Source organism: Anomaloglossus baeobatrachus, chromosome 9, assembly GCF_048569485.1.
Source record: "Anomaloglossus baeobatrachus isolate aAnoBae1 chromosome 9, aAnoBae1.hap1, whole genome shotgun sequence".
Lineage (NCBI taxonomy): Eukaryota > Metazoa > Chordata > Amphibia > Anura > Aromobatidae > Anomaloglossus > Anomaloglossus baeobatrachus.
The window spans coordinates 64,919,055-64,936,356 of record NC_134361.1 but is presented as its reverse complement, the minus strand read 5'-3'; the positions used below and the strand labels follow the sequence as shown (position 1 = coordinate 64,936,356).

At 45.2% G+C, this 17,302-nt stretch overlaps 1 protein-coding gene across 3 annotated transcripts in view; it reads left to right on the top strand.

The window, feature by feature from the left end:
• Positions 1 to 17,302, top strand: part of MCF2 (MCF.2 cell line derived transforming sequence) — a 199,036-nt gene that overhangs the window by 88,941 nt on the left and 92,793 nt on the right. The window contains exon 1 of one of the 3 annotated variants that reach the window (XM_075323775.1): positions 8,848 to 9,291. The exons of the other annotated variants lie outside the window; for them this stretch is intronic. Coding sequence (XP_075179890.1) covers positions 9,241 to 9,291 — 51 coding nt within the window. The 5' untranslated portion in view covers positions 8,848 to 9,240. Of the gene's footprint in view, positions 1 to 8,847; positions 9,292 to 17,302 lie in introns of those variants that run through there. 3 annotated transcript variants of the gene reach the window in all.

Below are 17,302 nucleotides of genomic sequence, written 5' to 3'. Positions count from 1 at the left end.
GAACTCAAAAAGGCCTGGGCGTCCACGGATGACAACAGTGGTGGATGATCGCCGCATACTTTCTTTGGTGAAGAAAAACCCGTTCACAACATCAACTGAAGTCCAGAACACTCTCAGTGAAGTAGGTGTATCTGTCTCTAAGTCAACAGTAAAGAGAAGACTCCATGAAAGTAAATACAAAGGGTTCACATCTAGATGCAAACCATTCATCAATTCCAAAAATAGACAGGCCAGAGTTAAATTTGCTGAAAAACACCTCATGAAGCCAGCTCAGTTCTGGAAAAGTATTCTATGGACAGATGAGACCAAGATCAACCTGTACCAGAATGATGGGAAGAAAAAAGTTTGGAGAAGAAAGGGAACGGCACATGATCCAAGGCACACCACATCCTCTGTAAAACATGGTGGAGGCAACGTGATGGCATGGGCATGCATGGCTTTCAATGGCACTGGGTCACTTGTGTTTATTGATGACATAACAGCAGACAAGAGTAGCCGGATGAATTCTGAAGTGTACCGGGATATACTTTCAGCCCAGATTCAGCCAAATGCCGCAAAGTTGATCGGACGGCGCTTCATAGTACTGATGGACAATGACCCCAAGCATACAGCCAAAGCTACCCAGGAGTTCATGAGTGCAAAAAAGTGGAACATTCTGCAATGGCCAAGTCAATCACCAGATCTTAACCCAATTGAGCATGCATTTCACTTGCTCAAATCCAGACTTAAGACGGAAAGACCCACAAACAAGCAAGACCTGAAGGCTGCGGCTTTAAAGGCCTGGTAAAGCATTAAGAAGGAGGAAACCCAGCGTTTGGTGATGTCCATGGGTTCCAGACTTAAGGCAGTGATTGCCACCAAAGGATTCGCAACAAAATATTGAAAATAAAAATATTTTGTTTGGGTTTGGTTTATTTGTCCAATTACTTTTGACCTCCTAAAATGTGGAGTGTTTGTAAAGAAATGTGTACAATTCCTACAATTTCTATCAGATATTTTTGTTCAAACCTTCAAATTAAACGTTACAATCTGCACTTGAATTCTGTTGTAGATGTTTCATTTCAAATCCAATGTGGTGGCATGCAGTGCCCAACTCGCGAAAATTGTGTCACTGTCCAAATATTTCTGGACCTAACTGTATATGGCGGTATTAGGCTAGGTCTATACAATGGAGAGAGTAAAGTGGGGGTCTCCCAGCAGCACAGAGTGTTTCAGGGAGAAGCATGTACTGATCTTAGGGTAGGTTACAGACTGAGAGTTTCATAGTGGAAGAAGAAGGGTCTCCCAGCAGACAGTATTTCAGCAGAGAATCACAGTTTTATAGGAGGTCAGAAACACAGAGTATTTCAGGAACGCAGTAAGCTGATGTTGTGGATGGTTACAGATGGAGCGTTACTCTGTAAATGATGCCGGGCCCCCTGGCAGCATAGAGGATTTCAGGATAGGAATGGCAAGATGTTGTAGTAGATCGCAAGCTAGAAAATGCAGGTTCCACCCACAGCACAGAGTATTTCAGGGGTATGAGAAACTTGTGGCTGGTCACAGACTGAGAGTTACACGGTGGAAAGAGAATTGTTCTCCAGTAGCACAGAGTATTTCAGGAAATTAATGTTGAGATATTGTAGTAGGTCACAAGCTGGAAAGTGTTGGTTCCACCTCCAGCACAAAGTATTAAAAAAAATGAATGTTGAGATATTGTAGCTGGTCACAAGTTGGAAAGTGCTGTTTCTACCTGCAGCACAGAGTATTTCAGGAAATGAATGTCGAAATATTGTAGTAAGTCACAAGCTGGAATGTGCTGGTTCTCACCACAGCAGAGTATTTCAGGAAATGAATGTTGAGATATTGTAGTAGGTCACAAGCTGGTAAGTGCTGATTCCACCTCCAGCACAGAGTATTTCAGGAAAGGAATGTTGAGATATTGTAGTAAGTCACAAGCTGGAAAGTGCTGGTTCCACCTCCAGCACAGAGTATTTCAGGGGTATGATAATGTTGTGGCTGGTCACAGACCGACATTTACACGGAGGAAGGAGAATTGTGTTCCTGCAGCACAGAGTATTTCAGGAAATTAATGTTGAGATTTCGCTCTCTCCCCCTTTCCCCCCGGGCATCCTCTATCGTCTTCAATTAGATTTCTACATTGACTTCCATTATGTTTGTTACTTGAGATGAGCACCCGAGCATTAGAAATTACTTGACTCGAGTAACGAGTACCTGAGCATTTTAATGCTCACACATCACTAATCTTCACCTAAATCAGAAGTTAGTGCCCGGAAGGTTATAAAAGGCCAAATAAAGGCCTGTGAGATGGGACCATATGGCCTAAGATATCAGTGTTGTGTCTGCAGAACATGAATTTATCAGAAGGACGTTTGCACAGGTTCGGTCTCATTGCTTGTAACCTTGAGCTGTGACAGAGCAGTGATTGAATTCAGGACAGGTTCCTGCAGCCACTGAACATTCACATTGTACTGTCATGTGCCCATTATATTTCCTACTGGGACATCCAATACTATTTCCAATTATACCAGCGCTTTATTGTATTTTGTCTGTGGTAATATGGGCGATGTTTAATATAAGTGATAAAGTAATAAGAATCTGTATAAGGCACAGATGAAGCATTCCTTAACCTTACAGACATATTATAACAGCATGCAGCATCATGGAGCAGAATAGTGTACTTCGTCACCCAACTTAAAGGGGTTGTCCAGTACCATTATATTGATGGCCCATTCCTAGGATAGTTAATCAGTGTCAGATCGGTGGGATTTTAACACCTGAATCCCCCATCGATCTGCTGTGACTGGTGCTGGACGGACGGGACCTGTTGACTTGTGGAACAGCACAGCTCCACCAACTATACAGTGGCCACAGCGGGTACTACAGATCCACCCCTGTCCAGGCAAATATGGCATCACCACAAAGCTGATATTGATGACCTTTCCTAACCTAGGAGTCCTAAGTATAGGCATCAGCATAACAACCCTTTATCATGTTCAGTGGCTTTTAGGGTGTTAAGCCTGCTTTACACGTTGCAATTAGTTGTACAATCGCATTTGCGATGTGACACGCCCAGGTTGCATATGGGATCTTATGAGATTGCACGTAGGTCGTTCATTTGCTGTCACACGTGCGTTAGTGGTCTATGTTAAATTGATCAATTTTGTGTGCGATCCTTTAGATCATGTGTTCTGTGACGTATGCATTGGGCACCCTTTTTTTATTTATTTATTGACTTGCCAAGCGTGTGTAATGTGTAGGGATGTGTTTTTACTATGTCATCTGCCGTTCAGCTCTGCTACATGGCCGCTAACAGAAGACACAGACAGCCATGCAGCAGAGCTTAATGGCAGATGACAGCAGACACAGACAGAGCCGCACTGTCAGAATGAACTCGGGTGAACTTCCCCCGACTTCATGGTCATGCTGCGGCTCTGTCTATGTCGCGTCCTGATTAGCGGTCACCAGTGAAGGACTCACCGGTGACCGCTAAACTCCTGAGTAACTGAATTGAGCAGCCCTCTCTCATACTCACCGATCCCCGATCTCCGGTGCGGCGCTGCACGGCGTTCACACTGCTCCGGCGGCTTTTACTATTTTGAAAAAGCCGGCCGCCCATTAAACAATCTCGTATTCCCTGCTTTCCCCGCCCACCGGCGCCTATGATTGGTTACAGTGAGACACGCCCCCACGCTGAGTGACAGGTGTCACACTGCACCCAATCACAGCAGCCGGTGGGCGTGTCTATACTGTGCAGTGAAATAAATAATTAAATAATTAAAAAAAACGGCGTGCGGTCCCCCCCAATTTTAATACCAGCCAGATAAAGCCATACAGCTGAAGGCTGGTATTCTCAGGATGGGGAGCTCCACGTTATGGGGAGCCCCCCACCCTAACAATATCAGCCAACAGCCGCCCAGAATTGCCGCATACATTATATGCGACAGTTCTGGGACTGTACCCGGCTCTTCCCGATTTGCCCTGGTGCGTTGGCAAATCGGGGTAATAAGGAGTTATTGGCAGCCCATAGCTGCCAATAAATCCTAGATTAATCATGTCAGGCGTCTATGAGACACCTTCCATGATTAATCTGTAAATTACAGTAAATAAACACACACACCCGAAAAAATCCTTTATTAGAAATAAAAAACACAAACATATACCCTGGTTCACCACTTTAATCAGCCTCAAAAAGCCCTCCATGTCCGGCGTAATCCAGGATGCTCCAGCGTCGCTTCCAGCGCTGCTGCATGGAGGTGACCGGAGCTGCAGCAGACACCGCCGCTCCGGTCACCTCCACACAGCAACTGAAGACAGCCGCGCGATCGGCTGAGCTGTCACTGAGGTTACCCGCTGTCACTGGATCCAGCGGTGGATGCAGCGGTGGCCGTGAGTAACCTCAGTGACAGCTCAGCTGATCGCGCTACTCACCGCCGCTCCTCTCACCTCCACGCAGCAACTGAGATGAGTAGCGCGATCAGCTGAGCTGTCACTGAGGTTACTCACGGCCACCGCTGCATCCACCGCTGGATCCAGTGACAGCGGGTAACCTCAGTGACAGCTCAGCCGATCGCGCGGCTGTCTTCAGTTGCTGTGTGGAGGTGACCGGAGCGGCGGTGTCTGCTGCAGCTCCGGTCACCTCCATGCAGCAGCGCTGGAAGCGACGCTGGAGCATCCTGGATTACGCCGGACATGGAGGGCTTTTTGGGGCTGATTAAAGTGGTTAACCAGGGTATATGTTTGTGTTTTTTATTTCTAATAAAGGATTTTTTCGGGTGTGTGTGTTTATTTACTGTAATTTACAGATTAATCATGGAAGGTGTCTCATAGACGCCTGACATGATTAATCTAGGATTTATTGGCAGCTATGGGCTGCCAATAACTCCTTATTACCCCGATTTGCCAACGCACCAGGGCAAATCGGGAAGAGCCGGGTACAGTCCCAGAACTGTTGCATATAATGTATGCGGCAATTCTGGGCGGCTGTTGGCTGATATTGTTAGGGTGGGGGGCTCCCCATAACGTGGAGCTCCCCATCCTGAGAATACCAGCCTTCAGCCGTATGGCTTTATCTGGCTGGTATTAAAATTGGGGGGGACCGCACGCCGTTTTTTTTAATTATTTAATTATTTATTTCACTACACAGTATAGACATGCCCACCGGCTGCTGTGATTGGGTGCAGTGTGACACCTGTCACTCAGCGTGGGGGCGTGTCTCACTGTAACCAATCATAGGCGCCGGTGGGCGGGGATAGCAGGGAATACGAGATTGTTTAATGGGCGGCCGGCTTTTTCAAAACAGTTATAGCCGCCGGAGCAGTGTGAACGCCGTGCAGCGCCGGGGATCGGGGATCGGTGAGTATATGAGAGAGGGGGATAGACTGACATAGACAGAGAGAGAGGGACAGAGATAGTGACCGACTGACAGAGATTAGTGAATGACAGACATTGTGAGGCGCTTCAGAACGCAGCTTTTCAGCTGTGCTCTGAAGCGGACCTTTTTTAAGCTGCGGTGCAGAGCGCACACCTGCGCACATAGCCTCAGACATCAAAATCGTATGAGGGATGTCACACGTTTCAATTGACTAGGTTCGTGCAACAAAACGCTCAATTCTAGAGAATGATACGATGTGTTTGCGATCAACGGTTTTGCGTTCAATCCTGATCGCACGTAGATGTAAAACGCAGATACCTCACAAACGATGCCGGATGTGCGTCACTTACAACTTGACCCCAACGACGGATTGTGAGATATATTGCAGCGTGTGTAGCGGGCTTTAAAGGGAACCAATCACCAGAATTTTCATATGTAACCTAAAGCCAGTGCTGTACTGGCACTATCAGGCTGATTCTATACATGCCTTTGGTGGTGAGCTCGGATGTATAGGTTTTGAAATGCAAGAAAATAAAGTTTATAAAATCATCAGCTTCTTGAGTGACAGCAGCTGAGGAGCAGATAATATCTGGGGGGGTATTCATAGTTATCCCCCACCTGTTAGAAGTAGCATAAGTATTATACCATCAATTTAAATTTTGATTTGCAGGACCTTTGCTGAGGTCATACCCATGTGACCAGAAGGGGTGGGGCCTCAGCCAACAAAGCTGATACCAGGAAGCAACATTTTTCTGTTGGCTGAGGCCCCGCCCCTTCTGGTCACATGGGTATGACCTCATAGGTCCTTCTAATGAAAAGTTAAATCGATTGTATAATGCTTATGCTCATTTTAACAGGGGGAGGGAATAACTATGAATACCCCCCAGATATTATCTGATCCTCAGCTGCTGTCACTCAAGAAGCTGCTGATTTTATAAACTTTACTTTCTTGGATTTCAAAACCTAAACATCCGAGCTGACCACTATAGGTATGTATAGAATCAGCCTGATAGTGCCAGTATAGCACTGGCTTTAGGTTATATACAAAAATCCTCATGATTAGTTCCCTTTAACCCCTATGTACTAAGCATACAGAGGCGTAAACACTAACTCTGTTTTAACTACTGATGAGTTTTATTGTCCAGAGACAGAAATAAATGTCTGAAGAAAATTATTTAAAGGGATTGTCCACTATTCTGCCAATTCCCTCTCAATCCGAATATTTCCTCCATTTAAAAAAACCTCACTTATACTGACGTCCGGTGCCTGCACTGTTCCAGCGGTGTCATCACTGTCTATCCTGGGATCATGTAACGGTCTTACATCACATGATCTCGGTGGCCAATCATAAGCCTGACTTTTGACGTATCACATACATGCAGAGGAGGAAAGGAGAGGGCAGCAGCGCTCACTTCCTCCGGATGTAAGCAATTTATCTGAAGGCGGGGCGAGTGAAACTGCCACTGACTGGCTGCGGGGATTGTGTTACAGGACACTGGTATACGGTCCCAGAAGAGACAGTGCCGGCATGTCTAGGACAACGCCGGCACCGGAGGGAAGTATGTGTTATTATATTAAATAGGAGGAACATATGGATTCAGAAGGGGTTGTCCAATTAGTAGACAACTCCTTCAACAAGTTTACACTTAAGGGTGCTTTACAGGCTGCGACATCGCTAGCGATTGCTAGTGATGTCGCGAGCAAAAGCACCCGCCCCCGTCGTTCGTGCGACATGTGGCGATCGCTGCCGTAGCGAACAATATCACTACGGCAGCATCACACGCACATACCTGCTCAGCGACGTCACTGTGGCCGCCGAACAATCCCTCCTTCAAGGGGGAGGTGCGTTCGGCGTCACAGCAACATCACAAAATGGCCGTCCAATAGAAGAGGAGGGGCGGAGTTGAACGGGCGGAACATGTCGCTCACCTCCTTCCTTCCTCATTGCTGGTGGACTCAGGTAGGATGATGTTCGTCGTTCCTGCGGTGTCACACATAACGATGTGTGGTGCCGCAGGAACAACGAACAACCTGTGGAATGAAACACCAGCGACATTATGATTAGGAGCGACGTGTCAACGATCAACGATTTTTGCCGTTTTTGCGATTGTTGATCGTCGCTCCTTGCTGTCACACGCTGCGATGTCGCTAACGGCGCCGGATGTGCGTCACAAACACCGAGACCCCGACGATATATCGTTAGCGATGTCGCAGCGTGTAAAGCACCCTTTGGTACAGTTCTGCGCTGTCAATATAGAGCTCTGTGATAAAAAAAAATGCTTTGGGCCTGATTCATTATTGCATTTACGCCTTTGTTGGTTAGTTTTAGTGTTCTTCGCTGTTTTGTATGTGTTTGTTTTATATGTTTGTAATTGTGGGCAATGTTTGAGGATTCCAGATGTTTTTGGCTGATTCATCAATTACGACTTTTGCAAAGTCTTCCCTTAAAGCCTGCTTTACACGTTGCAATTTCGCATACGATATCGTATGCGATTTGCAACGCCCCCATCGTATGTGTGGCACGTTCAATTTGTTGAATGTGCTGCACATACGAGTAACTCCCTGTCACACGTACTTACCTTCCATACGACCTCGCTGTGGGCGGCGAACGTCCACTTCCTGGAGTGGGAGGGACGTTCGGCGTCACATCGACGTCACGCGGCAGCCGGCCAATAGAAGCGGAGGGGCGGAGCTGAGCGGGACGTAAACATCCCGCCCACCTCCTTCCTTCCGCATTGTGGGCCGGATGCTGCAGGACGTAGGTAAGATCTGTTCATCGTTCCCGGGGCGTCACACACTGCGATGTGTGCTACCCCGGGTACGATGAACAATCTGACGTGCAATTCTAGAGAAATTACGATGTGTATGTGATGAACGTTTTAACGTTCAATCGCAATCACACGAACCTGTCACACACTGCAATGTGACTTACGATGCTGGATGTTCGTCACTTACGACGTGACCCCGCCGACACATCGTAAGATACATTGCAGCGTGTAAAGCAGGCTTTAGATTGCTTTTATATACACCTCCAATCTTGGCGCCATTGAGCAATAGTGTGCCTTTTTGCACTGAAAGGTTGCAAAACCGATTATTGTTGTCGTCAAAGTGCATTTTTTTTTTTAAAATCTTGCACAGAATTTATGAGCTTCTTGCGCCGTTTTGAAGAATTTGATGCAAAAAAATGGTCAAAGTATATCACAAGACAAAGTTAAAGAAAAGTGACTTAAAAAAATGCAAAGGATGAATTGAGCTCCATGAATAGTTCAGATGCAGATGGAGTGAACTTGACTGCAACCTCCCCAGTGAAGCCATTTCAGCAGATCCCTTCTATCCCAGTGTGATCCACTGGGTCGGACTTTCATGCATTTTGGATTGGATCCCTTAAAAAAACGACGCTTCATCTATTTCTCATCCCCCTGTGATCCACTCCTGGTTTTGTCTCCTCTTCTTGCTAGGACTGATTTTTCTTGCTGACTGCACAGTCATAGTGGAATCGCCTCTGTATGTCCCATCTGGCATTTTAGAGGTTAACCCCCCCTTGCCATCCCGTCACATGCAGGGGACAGGTGTGCTGGCTTGTCTGCGGGGCTGGGGGCGCAGTCGGTGAGAGCCAGTAAATGAGTGTCTGCTGGAGATTAACATGAATGCTGGCGAATCAATGCAGGGCTCTGAGCAGTTCTGTAGTACAGTAGTTCCTGGGTTTTCGCAGTGCTGTGCTAATGGAAACGTCTGCAGCCGCAGCAGCATGGCCTCAGCTCATCAGCAGCAGTCACTTAGCCATCTCTAAACACTCACCAGCAGCCAGATCATATATCACCAATGCTGCCCTGATAATAGCACAAGGAGAATAATTATCGGAAGACATGGCCGAAGGAAACCCCCCGAGAGGAATGATGAGGTTCCGACGGAATGCGGTAAGGACTGCAGTGTGTGCAGCACATCCCGGCTTCAGAGGCTCCGGTACTGCAGCAAGGGTCTGGGCTGCAGAGGAACACATCACATCCAGAATGCAGACACATAGCCAAGTTTCATCGGTCATTACACATCTAGACCCCTGCAGGTCACCGCCGGCTGCATTAACTTGCAGCAGGATGCAGTCCTGCAGCCGTGTCCAGCTCTATTAATACTTGGCCTAGATCCATGATCTTGTATTTGTAAATAGAACCTCTGTAGTTATTCACGTACCGATGTCGCCATTCTTAAAAAAAACAAAATCGGTGTCTTGCATTCTGAAGCTCGGATACAATCTTATCAGGACGTAACTAATAAGATCCACAAAATTCAACTTCACAAACTTTCTTTATTCCTAAAATTCATATGAACAGCCTATGCCATATCTCCAATTATTACTCCTAATAGGAATAAGATGTGGCCTAAGCTGTTCATATGAATTTTAAAAAAGTTTGTGAAGTTGGATTTTGTGAACTTTTTTTCTTAACTTTATCTTTTTTCTGTCTTAGTTTAATTAACTTTTAAATACAACATAAACCAGGCTTGGAATGGCCCACCGGAGGACTGGAGAATTCCCCGGGGGGCCCCTTTGTAGAAATTGGGCACTCACCACGTTATATGAGTAGTAGTTAGCACAATACACTTGATTCACTGTGCACTGACAACATGTATATATATATATATATATATATATATATATATATATATATATACATATATACAGTGGAAACTCGGATTACGAGTATAATTGGTTTCGGGAGTGTGCTCTTAAACCAAGTTACTCTTATATCAAAGCAATTTTTTCCACAGGAAATAATTGAAACGCAGACAATTCGTTGCACAACTCATTCATATTTACTGTATTTATACAAACTTATTACAGTAATACAAAATAATGTGCTGTATTCATATAAAATTATTACAGTACACAATACTGTACAGTAAAATACATGTAAAACAAATTAAACTGCATATTAGCTTACAATAGCGTTGGTGTGCGAGAGGTACAGTATAAGCAATGTGCTGTACTGGTTATCAATAAGAAAGTACAATACTGTATGCACAAATGCAAATTGATAGAAACGCTATATAGTATATACTATACTGTGCAATGGTATACAGCAAACAGTACAAATGGACATAAAGTTACCTCCAGAGCGGATCAGAACATGGTGAAAGGACGGAACCGGAAGTGTACATGGTGAAAATTTGCTCTTATTGCAAAGCATTGCTCTTAAACCAAGTTACAAATTTGTAAAAAGCTTTCCTTGTCTTGCAAAACGCTCTCAAACCAAGTTACTCTTAATCCAAGGTTCCACTATATATATATATATATATATATATATATGTATATAATATATATATATATATATATATATGATCCCGTGGGTCGCCAAACTCAATGTTACTGGTGGGCCCTTTTCACCCCAGGAGTCCAGTTAGACTTTTTTGCATCATTTTATGTAAGACTTTCTGCAATTAGTTTGTTATTTACGGTATATAACATGCCGCCAAATAGCTTTGTTTTGCTTTTTTTTGCCCATGTATCAAATGCAATATATGTATAGCAGAGCTGAGTTTATCATGTGTTACTGATAAGTGTCTAATCTCCTAAATAATACCACAAAGTATTGTCTTTAGCTTCCATAGCACTAAAGTGGCCACAGAAGAAGAGTTAAACTATACATTCAGCTCTGCTACATTTCTATATCTGCTTTACTTTAGGATTTGATGTTCATCTTTAAAATAAAAATGAAGCCCTGTAATAACTGATATTGAAACTCATGTTTATCTTTCTAATATTTAAGTAGTAAAAATAAACAAATCAGATTGGCTGAGTGTATTCTGGGCCCAGTAGTTCTATTGTTGGTATAAAGTCAGCCACCATAACTATTCTATTTAGTTTTGAAAGTTTATTTCCATTGTTCTATAACTTTATTGACCAGAATTCAATGCCGTTCTGCTCCTCTTCTCGGTGACATCTCTGCTCTGCAGACTCTCTGGGTCACACTGCGCTCTGCTCCTCTTCTCGGTGACATCTCCGCTCTGCAGACTCTCTGGGTCACACTACACTCTGCTCCTCTTCTCGGTGACATCTCCGCTCTGCAGACTCTTTGGGTCACACTGCACTCTGCTCCTCTTCTCGGTGACATATCCGCTCTGCAGACTCTTTGGGTCACACTGCGTTCTGCTCCTCTTCTCGGTGACATCTCCGCTCTGCAGACTCTTTGGGTCACACTGCGTTCTGCTCCTCTTCTCGGTGACATCTCTGCTCTGCAGACTCTTTGGGTCACACTGCGTTCTGCTCCTCTTCTCGGTGACATCTCTGCTCTGCAGACTCTGGATCACAATGCGTTCTGCTCCTCTTTTCAGTGACATCTCTGCTCTGCAGACTCTCTGGGTCACACTACACTCTGCTCCTCTTTTCGGTGACATCTCCGCTCTGCAGACTCTTTGGGTCACACTACACTCTGCTCCTCTTCTCAGTGACATCTCCGCTCTGCAGACTCTTTGGGTCACACTGCACTCTGCTCCTCTTCTCGGTGACATCTCCGCTTTGCAGACTCTTTGGGTCACACTGCGTTCTGCTCCTCTTCTCGGTGACATCTCTGCTCTGCAGACTCTCTGGGTCACACTGCGCTCTGCTCCTCTTCTCGGTGACATCTCTGCTCTGCAGACTCACTGGGTCACACTGCGCTCTGCTCCTCTGCTCGGTGACATCTCTGCTCTGCAGACTCTCTGGGTCACACTGCACTCTGCTCTTCTTTTCAGTGACATCTCTGCTCTGCAGACTCTCTAGGTTACACTGCACTTTGCACCTCTTCTCGGTGACATCTCTGCTCTGCAGACTCTCTGGGTCACACTGCACTCTGCTCCTCTTCTTGGTGACATCTCTGCTCTGCAGACTCTCTGGGTCACACTGCACTCTGCTCCTCTTCTCAGTGACATCTCTGCTCTGCCGACTCTTTGGGTCACACTGCACTTTGCACCTCTTCTCGGTGACATCTCTGCTCTGCAGACTCTCTGGGTCATACTGCACTCTGCTCCTCTTCTCAGTGACATCTCTGCTCTGCAGACTCTCTGGGTCACACTGCGCTCTGCTCCTCTTCTCGGTGACATCTCTGCTCTGCAGACTCTCTGGGTCACACTGCACTCTGCTCCTCTTCTTGGTGACATCTCTGCTCTGCAGACTCTCTGGGTCACACTGCACTCTGCTCCTCTTCTCAGTGACATCTCTGCTCTGCCGACTCTTTGGGTCACACTGCACTTTGCACCTCTTCTCGGTGACATCTCTGCTCTGCAGACTCTCTGGGTCATACTGCACTCTGCTCCTCTTCTCAGTGACATCTCTGCTCTGCAGACTCTCTGGGTCACACTGCGCTCTGCTCCTCTTCTCGGTGACATCTCTGCTCTGCAGACTCTCTGGGTCACACTGCACTCTGCTCCTCTTCTCGGTGACATCTCTGCTCTGCAGACTCTCTGGGTCACACTGCGCTCTGCTCCTCTTCTCGGTGACATCTCCGCTCTGCAGACTCTCTGGGTCACACTACACTCTGCTCCTCTTCTCGGTGACATCTCCGCTCTGCAGACTCTTTGGGTCACACTGCACTCTGCTCCTCTTCTCGGTGACATATCCGCTCTGCAGACTCTTTGGGTCACACTGCGTTCTGCTCCTCTTCTCGGTGACATCTCCGCTCTGCAGACTCTTTGGGTCACACTGCGTTCTGCTCCTCATCTCGGTGACATCTCTGCTCTGCAGACTCTTTGGGTCACACTGCGTTCTGCTCCTCTTCTCGGTGACATCTCTGCTCTGCAGACTCTGGATCACAATGCGTTCTGCTCCTCTTTTCAGTGACATCTCTGCTCTGCAGACTCTCTGGGTCACACTACACTCTGCTCCTCTTTTCGGTGACATCTCCGCTCTGCAGACTCTTTGGGTCACACTACACTCTGCTCCTCTTCTCGGTGACATCTCCGCTTTGCAGACTCTTTGGGTCACACTGCGTTCTGCTCCTCTTCTCGGTGACATCTCTGCTCTGCAGACTCTCTGGGTCACACTGCGCTCTGCTCCTCTGCTCGGTGACATCTCTGCTCTGTAGACTCTCTGGGTCACACTGCACTCTGCTCTTCTTTTCAGTGACATCTCTGCTCTGCAGACTCTCTAGGTTACACTGCACTTTGCACCTCTTCTCGGTGACATCTCTGCTCTGCAGACTCTCTGGGTCACACTGCACTCTGCTCCTCTTCTTGGTGACATCTCTGCTCTGCAGACTCTCTGGGTCACACTGCACTCTGCTCCTCTTCTCAGTGACATCTCTGCTCTGCCGACTCTTTGGGTCACACTGCACTTTGCACCTCTTCTCGGTGACATCTCTGCTCTGCAGACTCTCTGGGTCATACTGCACTCTGCTCCTCTTCTCAGTGACATCTCTGCTCTGCAGACTCTCTGGGTCACACTGCACTCTGCTCCTCTTCTCGGTGACATCTCCGCTTTGCAGACTCTTTGGGTCACACTGCGTTCTGCTCCTCTTCTCGGTGACATATCTGCTCTGCAGACTCTCTGGGTCACACTGCGTTCTGTTCCTCTTCTCGGTGACATCTCTGCTCTGCAGACTCTCTGGGTCACACTGCGCTCTGCTCCTCATCTCGGTGACATCTCTGCTCTGCAGACTCTCTGGGTCACACTGCGCTCTGCTCCTCTTGTCGGTGACATCTCTGCTCTGCAGACTCTCTGGGTCACACTGCGCTCTGCTCCTCATCTCGGTGACATCTCTGCTCTGCAGACTCTCTGGGTCACACTGCGCTCTGCTCCTCTTGTCGGTGACATCTCTGCTCTGCAGACTCTCTGGGTCACACTGCGCTCTGCTCCTCATCTCGGTGACATCTCTGCTCTGCAGACTCTCTGGGTCACACTGCACTCTGCTCCTCTTCTCGGTGACATCTCTGCTCTGCAGACTCTCTGGGTCACACTGCACTCTGCTCCTCTTCTCGGTGACATCTCCTCTCTGCGGACTCGCTGGACTCTCTGGGTCACACTGCTCTCTGCTCCTCTTCTCAGTGACATCTCCGCTCTGCGGACTCTCCGGATCACACTACTCTCTGCGTGCCCCAAAAGTGACAATTAGGGTTCGCACACACTGTCGTATAAAAAATCAGTCCCGTTCTCATCCAGAAAAGTGGGATGAGCAAAATCCGTTTGTAATGCTGTGAATTCCGCATGTAATGCGAGTGTGCGTTTTTTTTTCCTCACCTACCATCCTGCAGTGAGGCTGTCTCTTTCATCTTTTTACCATTTTTGGTAGGTTATATTCTGTAAGTCAGCAGGAAGGCCTGAGGGTTTGCTTGTATGGTTGTAGTCTTTAACCTTGGAGACACATAGGTCTGTCCAGGAGCTGTATACCCCCAGGAGCTGTATACCCCCCAAAAGCAGAAACATTTGTAGACTATTTTTAATTTTCTTTTGCTATAAAACCATAAATGATAAGCATTAGAACGGTGAAATGTTTTGACTTGAAGGCTCCAGAACATGGCATAACATGTCGTAGGAGATTAACCCTTGCGGTATAGCGTCCATGGCACACAGCACGTCTTGTAGACCACTCTTATAACATCAGACTAATTCCTGATAGTTGCCGTCGCTGCTGTCCATGGTACTGAAATGATATATGACCATATTATGTGTGCCGGAGCTACTGACTGCTCCACATAAGTCTTCGCACAAGGTCATTCATTACTTTGCAGGAAGTCTTTATGGTTTCTGATTATATTTGTGTCCCGAAATCTTGGTCACCTGATCAAAATGTCTTATAAGACGTCAAGTAACAACTTCACTGAATATTAGATATCAGAGTGACCTTGGGGTGTCCATGTGACGTCTTACATTGTGATATATGAGCTCCTACCTGTCCATATTCCATCTCTCTGACTACATGTACTTATAATGTCATCAAAATATAGTAGAGGGGGGAACAAAAGAAGATTTAGCAATTATCAAGTAATGATCACACTTCTAATTATAGTTTACACCCTATAATAATGTATAGACAGGAGTGAGAGGTGCAAGTGAACCTTTCAACCTTTTTTCTTGATATCACAAAATGTGATACTCTTCAGTGTAGGAGGAGAAAAAGGGGTTAAACCCGCGCAATCCGCCAAATAAGATGTAGAGATGTTGATAGTTTAATCACTCTTTTATTCCATAGGTCTACGCGTTTCAAGGTGCAGGGACCTCTTCCTCAGGACCAGAAAATCATTGAGAATCCGGCCACTATCGAGTGCACAACACTTCTCTATTTCTCTCTCTGTTTCTTTCTCTCACTCTTTTTCTCTCACTCTTTTTCTCTCTCTCTATTCCTCTTTCACTCTCTCTGTTTCTTGCTCTGTTTCTCTCTCCATCTTGTTCTCTTTCTCTTTCTTTCTCGCTCTCTTTATCTCTTTCTCACTCTTTATCTCGATCTGTTTCTTTCTTGCTCTCTTTAGCTCTCTGTTTCCCACTCTTTCTCTCTCTGTCTCTTTCTTGTTCTCTCTCTCTCTCTCACTGTTTTTGTCACTTTTTTTTATCTATCTCTTTCTTTCTTGCTCTCGCTTTCTCGTTCTCTTTATCTCTCTTTCTCACTTTCTTTATCTCTATCTGTTTCTTTCTTGCTCTTTTTCACTCTCTTTAGCTCTCTGTTTCTCAGTCTTTCTCTTTTTCTCGCTCTCTTTATCTTTCTCACTTTTTTTATCTCTCTTTCTTGCTCTCTTTCTCGCTCTCTCTCTTTCTCGCTTCCTTTAGCTCTCTTTCTCACTCTCTCTCTCTCTCTATAGGTCTTTCTCGGTTTCTCACTATCTTTATCTCTCTCTCTTTTTCTCGCTCTCCTTATCTCTCTTTCTTGCTCTTTCTCACTTTTTTTTATCTATCTCTTTCTCTTTCTTGCTCTCTTTAGCTCTCTCTTTCTCGCTCTCTTTATCTCTTTCTTGCTTTCTTTAGCTCTCTTTCTCACTCTTTATCTCTCTCTTTATCTGTCTCTTTCTCTGTTTCTCGCTCTCTTTATCTCTCTCTTTCTCACTTTCTTTTTCTCTCTTTCTCGCTCTCTTTATCTCTTTCTCACTCTTTATATCTCTCTTTATCTGTCTCTTTCTCTGTTTCTCGCTCTCTTTATCTCTTTCTCACTTTCTTTTTCTCTCTTTCTCGCTCTCTTTCTCACTTTCTTTATCTCTCTTTCATTCTCTCTTTTTCGTTCTCTCTTGCTTTCTCTTTCTTGCTCCCTCTATGTCTTTCTCTCTTTTCTCTCCTTTCTTTCTCTTTTCCAGTACTGAGATTGACACTAATTTAATTTTTGAGTGAAATTCTGATAAAGCCGAGGAATTTAAATTTTCACAGATCGGCTTATCTCTGGTCAGCGATGTATTTTGTTGTTCACTGTCACATTTCAGGATCCATAACTTTTATTTTATTACTGATTGATTTAGCTTTATGAGTTTTTTGTGTGTTGAGATATATTTTTAAATGGTCCCATCTTCCGGTATATAGCTTTTAAATAAATTGTATTCATTCTTAATGTGGAAAATGAAAATAATACAAATTTTTCTTAATTTTTTTTTTCATTTTTTTCTGCTGTCTACCATTCAGTAATAATAATTTTATTCCACTCATCTGTTGGGAATATGGTAATACCAAGTATGATTTGTTTTTTTTAATTTGGGGATTTCTGAATGTTCAAATCATGTTTTATAGAAAAAGAAAAGTAACTTTTAAGGATATCTGTAGAGTTATGATTTTATTTTTGGACAATGTTGATATCCTAAAGTTTGCTTTTTTGTTTGTTTTTCATTACCTACAATAAAATTCTTCAATCATCCATTCCATCAGTTTTTTTTTCTCCACTGTTCACCATGTGATAAAAAGTTAACTTTATTTCTTATTCACAATGTTACTAAATGTGTTTTACATATTATTTACCAAATAACTATAATAATAATAATATTTATTCA